Raw genomic sequence first — 12039 nt, 5'->3', positions numbered from 1 at the left:
GATTCAGAGCTGGTACCGAAGTGGAGAGACATGGGATAGCAAATTCAGCACCATTGCCTCCAGCTACGAAGAGTGCCGGGCCGAGAGTGTGGGCCTCTACCTCTGCCTCAACCCCCAAGTGCTGGAGTAGGAACAGTGGGCTGGAGGGGTGGTGGCCGAGTCCCCAGACTGGGCAGCTCTGCAGGTGTTGGAGCATAGGGCTAACCAATCATCCCTGTGTCGTTCCCCCACCCCCCACCCCCGCCCACCAGGATCTTTGGCTTTGAGGGAGCTGATGCCGAAGACGTGATCTACGTGAACTGGCTCAACATGGTTCGGGCTGGGCTGTTGGCTTTGGAGTTCTACACTCCAGAGGCGGCCAACTGGCGACAGGTGGGACTGGGGAGGAGCCACAGTCAGGATTCTGGGTGCAGGGAGGGGACAAATGCAGAGGAACTGTAACCCCAGACTCTGCTGTTGCTGGGACAAGCCGCATCACTTCTGCCGGAAAAAGAGTCAGGATCCAAATTCTTGCAATCTTCCCTCTTAGCCACTGGACTCGGCTACTCAGTTACAACAAATGGTTTTGTTGTTTGTTTTGTGTTTTTTAAGACAGGGTTACTCTGTGTAACCCTGGCTGTCCTGAAAGTCTCTCTGTAGAGCAGACTGGCCTTGAACTCAGAGAGCCACCTCCCTTTGCCACCACACCTGATCAACATATAGTTTGAAACTGTGGTAATCAACAGTGATTTAATTTTTTTTAAATTTATTATTTGTGTGTAGAGATAGTTCTCTTCTTCCAGTGTGTGAGTCCCAGGAGTCAAACTCGAGTTCTCAGGCTTGCTTGGCATCAAGCCAGATTGCGGGCCCTTTCTATTTATTTATTTTTTGAAGTAAAAACGGTTTGTGGCAGTGCATGTCATCCAAGGTATACACCATAAACCTTGCAGCTACTGGGGGAATCAGACAGGAGGTTTACCTGAACCCAGAAGTTCCTGAGACGCCTGGGCAGCATAGCAAGACACCCATCACAAAAGGGAAAAGAGGGCTGGAGAGATGGCTTAGTGGTTAAGGGCACTGGCTGCTCTTCCAGAGGACCCGGGTTCAATTCCCAGCACCCACATGGCAGATAAGAATTGTCTGTAACTCCAAGGAATCCAGCATTTCCTGGACTCCACAGATACTGCACATATGTGGTACACATACATGTAAGCAAAACACCCATACATATAAAAGCAGAATGAAGCAAGTTGTTTTAAAAAGAGAAAAATACAAAGAAAATCATGTGTGTGCACATACATACACACATAAAAGAAAACATGTTTGGAGTCTGGACTGAGGTCTGACTCCTTACTGTTCCTTAAGCAGCTGTGTGACCTTGGACCAGTCACTTTACCTCTCTGGGCCTCAATGTCTTGTCATGTGTAGAAGTGGGGATAACGGTGTCTACTTGGTTCCATTGTTGAGCACAAAAAAAGATTGGGAAAGGGCTGGAGAGATTGCTCAGAGGTTAAGAGCACTGACTGCTCTTCTGGAGGTCCTGAGTTCAATTACCAGCAACCCACATGGTGGCTCACAACCATCAGTAATGAGATCTGGCGCCCTCTTCTGGCATGCAGGCATACATGGAGGCTGAACACTGTGAACATAATAAATAAATCTAAAAAAAAAAGATTGGGAAAGAACCAGCCAGTGGTGGCGCACGCCTTTAAGCCCAGCACGTGGGAGGCAGAGGCAGGTGGATCTCAGTGAGTTTGAGGCCAGCCTGGTCTACAGATGGAGCACAGCCAAAGCTACACAGAGAAACCCTGTCTTGAACAAAACAAAAACGAAGACTGGGAAAGAGAGAGTCCTCAGGGTCTTTGTAGTGAGGGGACCCCAGGACTGACTGTTGTCTGGAGCATTAAGAGCTGTGGCAGGTGGTGAGGGGACATAGGGCACCAGGCTCTGCTCTTGCAGCCTGCCCCAGTGAACAGGCTGGGGGAAGAAAGACGTTGAGGGGAGAGGAGTGGGCAGAAAGGTAAAGAGGGACCACATGGGCAGTGACGACTGACAGCTTTATTGAACACGTTAACAAGCTTTGCGTCCAGCTCCAGATGGGCTACACGTGACCTCTTTCCGTTGGCCTTGGCAGGCCCACATGCAGGCCCGGTTCGTGATCCTGAGGGTTTTGCTGGAGGCTGGCGAAGGGCTTGTTACCGTCACTCCCACCACAGGCTCTGATGGGCGCCCGGATGCCCGTGTCCACCTGGACCGCAGCAAGATCCGGTCAGTGGGCAAACCTGCCTTGGAGCGGTTCCTACGGAGACTCCAGGTAAGTGAAAGTCTCACCTTGGCCACCTCCAGCCTCTTCTCCATCCCTCCCTCCCGTTCTGTCAATTCCTCTTAACCTCCTGGCCGGTCCCTTCATCCAGCAAGTCTTTCTCATGACTGAGAATAAGCCATGAGTAGTTTCATGGTCGCGAGAATGCAGACATGAATGCAACAGGATGTCTTCAGGTCATGGCAGAGAGCTGTGTGGTGATAACACTGCTGGGTGTGATGGCAAGATTGGGAAGGGAAGGCCAGATGCTTGCAGAGGCCAGAAGAGGGCATTGATTCCCCTGGAACTGGAGTTATAAACAGTTGTGTGCGGTTGGATTTTTTGTTTGTTTGGTTGTTTTTTCGAGACAGGGTTTCTTTGTGTAACTTTGGAGCTTGTCCTGGAATTCGCTCTGTAGACCAGGCTGGCCTTGAACTTACATAGATGCGTCTGCCTCTGCCTCCTGGAGTGCTGGGATTAAAGGTGTATGTCACCACCTCTTGGCTGCAGTTGGTTATTTTTACTCTTTGACTCTTTTGGGGCCTGCCACCCAGTTCCCAAATAAATACAGAGGCTTATTCTTATAAATGCCTGGCCTTAGCTTGTCTTATTTTTAGCCATCTTTTCTTTTTTTGAGACAGGGTTTCTCTGTAGCTTTGGAACCTATCCTGGAACTTGCTTTTTAGACTAGGCTGGCCTTGAACTCAGAGATTGGCCTGTCTCTGCCTCCCGAGTGCTGGGACTAAAGGTGTGCAACACCACCACCCAGCTAGCCAGCTTTTCTTAAATTATCCCATCTGCCTTTTGCTTTTCTCTTTATCCTCTGCACATTTCTGTACCCCATGGCTTGATGCATAGCTGGGTAACTGACCCCTGGAGTCTTCCCCCTTCTCTTGCTCCTAGATCTCTCTTCCCAGATTCCTCCTGTTTATTTTATCTGCCTGGTGGCCCATCTATTCTTTCTCCTGCCTTGCTACCTGACCATTCAGCTCTTTATTAGGCCGTCAGGTGTTTTAGGCAAAGAATCACAGCTTCACAGAGTTAAAGAATGCAACACATCTTTGTATCATTAAACAAATATTCCACAGCATAAACAAATGTAACACGTCTTCAAATAATATTCTACAACAGTTGTGAGCCAGCATGTGGCTTCTGGGAATTGAACCCAGGTCCTCTGGAAGAGCAGCCAGTGCTCTTAACTACTGACCCATCTCTCCAGCCCCTGAGAAACCCATCTTTATGGTATGGTACTTTCTACAAGAATAGGAACATATTGAATATTTTCAGCAATTTACATTTCACAGATTGTAGAGTTATGAGTCATTGAATTAGGATCAGAGTATCTCTATATACCCATCTGTTTCCAGGAAGGATCTAAAGAATCTTTCCATAAAGCATGGGAGTTTGGGGTGATTTTGTTTTTAAAATTTTGTGTGTATGTGGGAGGCAGAGGCAGGCAGATCTCTGTGAGTTCAAAGCCAGCGTGGTCTACAGAATGAGTTGTTCCAGGACATCCAAGGCTACACAGTGAGACCTGTCTTGAAAGAAAAACAAACAGAAAATTGTGTGTGATATTGAGGAGTTGTGCATGAGCCACAGTGTGTGTATGGAGGGCAGAGATGATTTGTGAAGTTCATTCTCTTGTGCTTTTATCTAGATTTTTGGGGACCAAACTAAAGTCATCAGGCTTGTGTGACAATTGTGTTTATCTGCTGAGCTATCCCACCTGCCCTATTTGTCGATTTTAGGTTTTTTTTTTTTTTCTTTTTTAATTTTTTGGGTCAGGGTCATAGGTGTATATACCTGAGTGGCCTAGAACTCACTGTGTGGACCAGGCTAGCCTTGAACTCACTATGCGGACCAGGCTAGCCTTGAATTCTGCTTCTGCCTCCCAAATGCTGAGATTATAGGTGTGTATCGCTATACCCAGCTGAAGCACGTGCTTGTAAAGTTAAAATTAAATTATGGACTGGAGGTAGCATATGCGCTTAATATGTGTGAGACCCTGGGTTTCATTCCTTCAGCACCAACAATAAATTAGGATAGAAGCCACTAGATGGAAGACAATGTCTTTGGTGGGTCCTAGGGTAGGAAGGGGCATTGTTGGCAACGCTGGTGAGACCTAGGTGGGACTGGAATCTAGTTATAGCAGTGGGCCAGGTTGAAGCTGGCGAGGAGAGAAAGCCGGGCTGACAGCTTCTGGGAACTCACTGTACCGTCTTTATAACTGAAGATTTTTGCTGCAAATGGCATCCTGGCTTTCTCTGCACACACCAAACATGTACACACAAATCTTTAAAGTTTGTAAGAAATCTCAATGTGATTTAAAATGTACTCTACCAGAAGATGTGTGGAGGATAACCACATATAGCACAGCATTTTGGATTAGAGACTTGAACATTCGGATTTTGTTATCCCCGAGTCACTCCTGATACTGCTGCCTCCCTTGACACCCATGGCACTAACTCCCCAGCTCAAGCTACCCAGGTCTGGTCTGTTGGCTTGATGAACATGTCACCAAGAGGTGATCTGAGCTAAGTAGGTTTCCTTGAAGCAAGCTAGATCCAGTGGGATAAACAGAGGAGGGCTCATAGGAAGGATGGGTGGTAGATCTAACCGAAGAGCAGAAAGAAAACACTGAGTAGAAAGAAATATTGGGAGGCAAGACTAGAGAATTTAACTTCAGACTTGAGTCTTACTAGGCACGTACTGTAGCACTGAGCTGTATCTGAGCTGAGAGAAGGGTTAAAAGAGAACTGAGCAGTGGCCAGGAGAGTGAGGAAGTCTGATAGAACGGCGCTCAAGAGCATGGGGAGACTATGAGGAGACAAAGTAATGGCTTTGCTTCCACAGCCGCTGCCACGTGGCCTTAATCCCATCCACAAAAGAGGAGCCTGAACGCTTTTAAAAGCCCCCCTCTTATTTTTCATTTAAATTAACTTTTGGTATGTGTATGTATATGTATGAGTGTGGGGTATGTATGTATGTGTGTGTATGAGTGGGAGTATGTGTGTGTGTGTATAAGTGTGTGTGTGTATGTGTGTGTATGTATGTGTATGAGTGTGGTGTATGTGTGTGTGTATGTGTGTGTGTGTGTGTATGAGTGTAGTGTGTGTATGTGTATGAGTGTGGTGTATGTGTGTGTGTATGTGTATGAGTGTAGTGTGTGTGTATATGTGTATGAGTGTGGTGTATGTGTGGCATACACGTGGGTGTGTCCTGCTCCATTGCTCTCTGTCATGTTCCCTTGAAACAGGGTCCCTTACTGAATCTGAAGCAAGGATGGCAGTCAGCAAGACTCAGGAACGCTCCTGTCTCCCCTACCCCCAGCACTGAGATTACAGGCCCCCGTGTCATTGCTCAGCTGTTTACATGGGTGCTAGGGATTTGAACTCAGGCTTCTCATTCTTACACACTGAGCTATCTCTTCAACCTCAAAGCCCAACCTAGAAAACTAGTGTCAGAAAATCTGCCTCGTTCCTGTAATCTCAACATGAAGAAAACAAGCAGGCGGTTCTTTGGTGAATTCAAGTCCGGCATGGTCTACATAGTGAGATCCTGTCTATGGAAGGGGGTGGAGGGTAGAATCTAGGATGTTTATTTGCTTTGGAGACAGTCTTATATAGCTCAGGCTGTACTCCCTATGATGCCCAGGGTGACCTTAAACTCTTGGTCTTTCTGTCTCTACCTTCCAAGTTCTGGGATTATAGGTGTCTGCCATAAACCCACAAGGTCATTAAGTTTTGGCACTGAAATTTTGTAGAAGACAAATGATAGCACATCCTATCCAGAGCCATGGTCCCTGCGAGTGTTAGGATGCAGGTGGGTGCTTGCCCTAGGCACTTAATTCCTCCTCCTTACAGGTGCTGAAGTCCACCGGGGATGTGGTCGCAGGACGGGCCCTGTACGAGGGGTACGCTGCGGTCACTGATGCACCCCCAGAGTGCTTCCTCACCCTCAGGGACACAGTACTGCTGCGCAAAGAATCCCGGAAGCTTATTGTTCAGCCCAACACTCGCCTCGAAGGTAACAGATGTTGCTTGCAGTCATTGGTGAAGCTCCCTGGGGTCTTTCCAGAGAACAGATGACTCACCTGGTTCAGGGACAGCTCCCTGTCCACCACGTTCTTCCTGATGGGCCTTGGGCCCAGAATCTTGGCATTTTCCATCTCATACACGTGGACATTGGTTGCCAGGCAGCAGCAAGAGGTCTCAGGGAGGCTAACAGAGTGGGAGCTTGTGGAGGACAGGCCAAGGCCTGGAGGATCTGGAAGGTCCTGGCGGGAGGTAAAGTCAGGCAGTGAGCTAGGACTGTACAGGCTAAGTAGGACCTAAGAGAATTGGAATCAGCATTCAGGATGGAGATGTCCTCAGTTGTCCCCCCTTCTCAAGTGACATCTCCGTTTCTAGAATCCCTGACCCTGACTGCATGGTGCTGGTACCTTGTGTGCCCTTCTCTCTCCAGTTCACTGAGTCCACCCTACTTGATAGCCTTTGTACATGCTGTTCCCACAGCTTGGCATGATGCCCCTCAGATCTGTGCCTGTCTGGTTCTTCTTGCTGGTCAGGTCCCTGTTAAAATGGCACCTTCTTGAGACATGCTGTAAAGTAACCCCCTCAGTCTTATCTCAGTCCAGGGGAGGCCACTGAGGGATGGAGCCATGGGTGGGATCCAGCCATTTCCTGAAACTGTTCAGAGCCCATTAGGAATGAGAATACTTGGCGATATTGACCACCCAAGGAAAACATCAAAGCACTAATAGTGCTTTGAACACTTGGATAAAGATCCTATCTGTATCTTTAGAATTTCCAGAAAAGTTCTTGGAAGTGGTGTTTAAACCAGACCTGAGGAGCAGGTTGGATCTTTCAAAGGAAGTAGTGAGTTAGAGTAAGGCCTGTGGGTAGAGCTTTTGCCCACTATGCTATAGGCCCTGGGTTCTACCCCCAACACTTTGGTAGTTGGTAGTGATGGTGATGGTGGTGGACCTGGAGGGCCCAGTTACTGGGTGAAATATTTTCACAATAGGCTGGGATTGCAGCTCACTGACAGTGTGCTCTGCACTGCCCTATAAGGCCCTAGGTTCCATCCCCAGTACTGGAAAAAAAAAAAAAAAAAAAAACTTTTCAAGGATTAACCCCCAAAGCCCAATGAAGTTTTCATCTGTGAACTAAAATACTCATACACAAACGTATCACATTTGCCTCAGGCCCCACAGCTAAGGGGGTGCAGAGTTAGGACTTGGGCCGTGCTAGCCTGAAGCCTGCACTCTTAGCTACTGTATACCTCAGAGCTACATGTCACATGCCACACAGTGCAGAGGTAACAAGAGGATGCTCGCCACCAGAATTCAGGCGCATCTCACAGGTAGAATGCTCAGCAACGCTAGCATTCACTGAGTCCCCAGCTGGTGTTCCAGCATACGTAATCACTGCAACACCTTGAGGGAAGAGGTTCTGTCGCGTCCACCCTCGACCAGCAAGGAAACGCAACACCCGGAGCTCTTCTTGCAGTTTTCAGGACTTTATTCACAGTAATCTTTCTCCTTCTCTCTTTCCCTCTCTCTCTGGGCAAACCCTCTCCCAGCCCTTAAGTAGGCATGGGCTGCCAACCCCGAACTGCCAGGTGGGCACTGCCCATAGGTTCACGCATATGCAGGCAGCTGATAATCATTGCGTGATCATAGCATAGGTCAGGCCTTAGCCATCTCAGGAGTTGATTATACATCTCCATCAGGTGTCACACCACGCAGCTCGCTACAGTTCCTTTTTTTTGTAAAGCCACAGGTAAGAGTAGAGGTCTGATCTCTGTTAAAAATGAAACATGTACTAGTGTTTGTCCAGGTGTCATCCACTCAGAGAACACTAGACCTCTCTGGTGCTTTTTTACAGAGGTGGGAGTTAGACACCAACCCACATGCAATCAGACTTGCTCTTCTTGAGGCTGATGTATGCTTAACCTCAAGTGTAGTGCGCAAGCCTCGCATCCTGTGCTCGCTTACATCTCTTTTAAGGTAGATAGCCAAACTTGGGGAGACTGTCCTGCTTCAATGGCCGTGAAGGCCTGAATGATCATAACTGCATTGCAATGCTGTGAAACCTTTATGTGACAAATGCACCACAGACATACCAGAGAGGCAAGCACCGTTAAGCCTTGTTAGGGCTCCTACTCCCACCCACTCCTTCAGATGATCCATGGAGTGATCCAGGAAGATAGTTCTTCTGCCAGGCTGGTATCCATGCGTGTGGAGTTCACAGTCACCATTGCCACCCGCAACTTTTTCAGTTGTTCGAATTCACCAGACCAATTACCTAAAAAATATCTAGACAATTCTTTAAACAAATTAGTTGCATGAGTCATATTGAATGCTGGTCACACACACAGCCCCGGATGGATAGAAATGTCTGACAGACTAGGGTATAGACTTGCCTCTAATAACATACCCCAGCTGCCATACCCCCGTGGCTCATTTATTCTTGTTGGCTGAGTGCATGGAAGACACCTTCTCCCTCGTGCACCTCTTTGGCTTCCCTAGCAACCCAGCTGATCCTGCTTCTGCTAAGTAACCATATACTGCATTCTCATGGGTTGTCTGATCTTACACAGGATTTAAAGATAAATGCCCATGGCAACAGGTGTTAAGATTGCTAGCAATAGAGTTCCCAATCGCCACTGTACCCAACCTCCCATTTGGGCTATGGTATTCTACCAACCCTTTGGCTAGAACAGAGCACAAAGGTACCTGCTCCTACAATAGGGCAGTCTCTTGATTTAAATTCGCCCTGCCACAGACTCTTCAGGTGTGCGGAGCCTGAAACTGCCATTGTCTTTTCCTTGCCCTGCGGCTACGCTGCGTTCTTGGGCAGCCTTGTGAGGTCTCAGCTCCAGCTTGTCTCAGCTCCAGCACTTGTTGCATTTGCTGAACTCTTGGCACTGCTGTGGCATCCGCCAGGCTAGGCACCGACTGCTGAGGCAATGTGCCTTCCACCACAGCCACCTAGCAAAGCTCTGCTCCAGCTGCCTTCTCCAAATTGGTGCATGGAGCGGAACTCAGGAAAGCAGGCTGCTCTGAAGGGACCCTGCTTAAATTATCTTATAGGGAATTTGGGCTTTGTCAGCCTCTCTGGCTACTTCATGCTGAGCGGGGACGTTGCATTCTTAAAGGTATTTACTACAATCTACTGCCATTTTCCTGTCGCTCTTGGACTGCTGCGCTTTTATGCCCTGAGGCAGGACCCTCAGTGCTGCATGGCCTTGGAGCCGCAGCTGCTCACATTCCACTGCAAACTCTGGAGGTCTCAGTAATTCGAACCAAATGAATATCACTCCCTTCCTTAGCATACCTTGTTCACTGGCAAAATCCAGATCTCTATTAGGCTTATCCCAGGATGACACATTAAGATTGCCAGAGACGGCAAACCAAGGAGCAATTGTCACATTTAGCCAAAAACCTCTGCAAAGTGCTCCGTAACAGGTCGTTAAGAGCTAGAAAAATCAGGTGTGATGTTGAAGCCCCCATTCTAAAATCCCATTCTTAAACCGTCCACTTTGGTCGTGGCCCTCACTTTAACCATCCACTTTGATCGTGGCTCTGACTTTAAACCGTCCGCTTTGGTCGCGGCCCTATTACCCCCACTCTCCCTTCTTCTACTGGCGAGAGCGGGGAAAACCTGCTTTTTGTCGCGGATTCCAATCTTTACCTTGAGGATTATCTGGTGCACCCCCTGACTGCAGCAAGTTCTGGGCTCCACGGAGAGAGGTTTGGAGGTTCCCCGTATGAGGCCACCACTTGTTGCGTCCACCCTCGTCCCGCAAGGAAGACGCGACCACAGGAGCTCCTCTCACTGCAGTTTACTCCAGGACCTTATTCACTTTCTCACTCCCCCCCTCCTTCTCTCTCTCCTTCCTCTCTCTCCTGTCTCTTATTTTCCTTCCTCTTTTTCTTCTCCTCTCTCCCCGGGCAAACCTCTCCCAGCCCTTAAGTAGGCATGGGCTGCCAATCCCGGACTGCCAGGTGGGCACTGCCCATAGGTTCACGCACGTGCAGGCAGCTGATAATCATTGCGTGATCATAGCATAGGTCAGGCCTTAGCCATCTCAGGAGTTGATTATACATCTCCATCAGGTGTCACACCACGCAGCTCGCTACAAGGTTCTGCGTTCATTCCCCACTTTCTCTGTAAGGCACTGAGGCTTAGAACAGCTGGGAAAGGTGTCGTGGTCATGACGTGAAGCAGTTGCTGGACTGTGAGCCTCAAGAGGCCAAGGACTGTACTTGAGTCATCTCATATAGCACTTAAAAATTGACTTTCGGTTTGTTTTATGTGTGCTTTGCTTGTATATATGTGCACCGTGTGTGTGCAGTGCCCCTGGAGGCCACTGGATCTCCTGGGACTGGATGGTTTTGAGTCACCCTGTGGGTTCTGGAGGTCAAGCTGAGAGCAGCCTGGGTCCTCTGCAAGAGCAACAAGGACTCTTAATCCCTGAGCTCGCTCTCTCTCTCTCCAGCCCTGATGTGGCACTATTATCATTTTTGCTAGTGCTTGTTGGGGTTTGGTGGTTTGGTTCAGTCTAGACTATTAGACTAGCTTTGAATTTAACGATCTTCCTTCCTCGGCCCCTGAGTGCTGGGGTTATAGTGTGCACTACCATGCCAGACGACTTAAGGGAAGGAAGAAAGAAAATAGTTCACTTAAGTCTGCTGCAGTGGTTCTGCCTTCCCCGTGGGTTATTCTCATGCCTGTATTAGATAACTAACCTGACGTCGAACAATTTGTGCCACCGAGCTCAGTCAGGACCCGCTGCCCCTATGACTCTGAAATGACGATTCTGCTTCCCTAGTCACATCTGCTGCTGCTGTTTTCTCTCCATCTCCTCCCAGGCGCAGAAGTACAGCTTGTAGAGTATGAGGCCTCAGCGGCTGGTCTCATCCGCTCCTTCTGTGAGCGTTTTCCAGAAGACGGGCCTGAACTGGAGGAGGTCCTTACCCAGCTGGCCACAGCAGATGCCCGATTCTGGAGGGACCAGGTCAAGGAGACCCCAGCTGGCCAGTCTTGAGAAGATGGTGTGATCCCCTCCCCACACCCATCCGGCCAGGGCTGTCAGTGGCCCTGCTTCGTGTTTGTGATTAGGAGTGGGGGGGGGGGGAGGGGCGGGAGCTCGGACTCTGGTGCTACCTCAGCTGAGGGTGGTAAAACTAACCCTTCCATTGATCAGCACTTTCCAGTTTACCAAGTACTTCCTCAGTTCCTTGATCTGCACTGCCGTCTCTGGAGGGCGCTCCAGTTTCCCACGTGGGAAAGTGGCAGTTCTGAGAAGTGACTGGCCTAAATCCTGCAGGTGGCATGTGACAGAGCCGGGGCTCGAAGCATTCTCACCAAATCCAATGCTCTTCGTGTATTGCGTTTATAACCAGAAAAATAAATGCAACAGACAACCATGAACTTTGCAGTGTGTGTGATTTTTCCTCTGGGGTCAGAGCCCGGGGAGGGCACACTACCGCACTTTTTCTTCCAGTCCACAGTAGGATTTTGATGTCATCTCTAAAGGAAAGCACAAAGGCACGTGTTAGCTCCACAGACCTCCTTTGTGACATTTTTAAAGACTTTAAAAAAAATATTTATTGTGTATGCAGTGTTCTATCTGCACACCAGAAGAGGGCATCAGATCTCATTACAGATGGTTGTGAACCTCCATGTGGTTGCTGGGAATTGAACTCAGGACCTCTGGAAGAGCAGTCAGTGCTCTTAACCGCTGAACCA

General features: G+C 48.7%; 1 protein-coding gene across 5 annotated transcripts in view; it reads left to right on the top strand.

The window, feature by feature from the left end:
- Dpp3 (dipeptidyl peptidase 3) overlaps window positions 1–11721 on the top strand; it is a 31127-nt gene extending 19406 nt beyond the window's left edge. For all 5 annotated transcript variants that reach the window (XM_050137128.1, XM_050137130.1, XM_050137132.1 and 2 more), the window contains exons 14-18: window positions 2–126; window positions 252–372; window positions 2114–2293; window positions 6145–6307; window positions 11160–11721. In XM_050137128.1, the coding sequence (XP_049993085.1) occupies window positions 2–126; window positions 252–372; window positions 2114–2293; window positions 6145–6307; window positions 11160–11335 (765 nt within the window). In that variant the 3' untranslated portion in view covers window positions 11336–11721. The remainder of the gene's footprint in view (window position 1; window positions 127–251; window positions 373–2113; window positions 2294–6144; window positions 6308–11159) is intronic.
- Window positions 11722–12039: the final 318 nt, after the last annotated feature.

The sequence above is a fragment of the Alexandromys fortis genome, unplaced genomic scaffold (assembly GCF_014885135.2).
Source record: "Alexandromys fortis isolate MF-2015 unplaced genomic scaffold, M_Fortis_MF-2015_v1.1 scaffold_3, whole genome shotgun sequence".
Classification (NCBI taxonomy): domain Eukaryota; kingdom Metazoa; phylum Chordata; class Mammalia; order Rodentia; family Cricetidae; genus Alexandromys; species Alexandromys fortis.
Note: the sequence above shows the minus strand (reverse complement) of the source record. Positions and strands in the feature narration are given on the sequence as shown.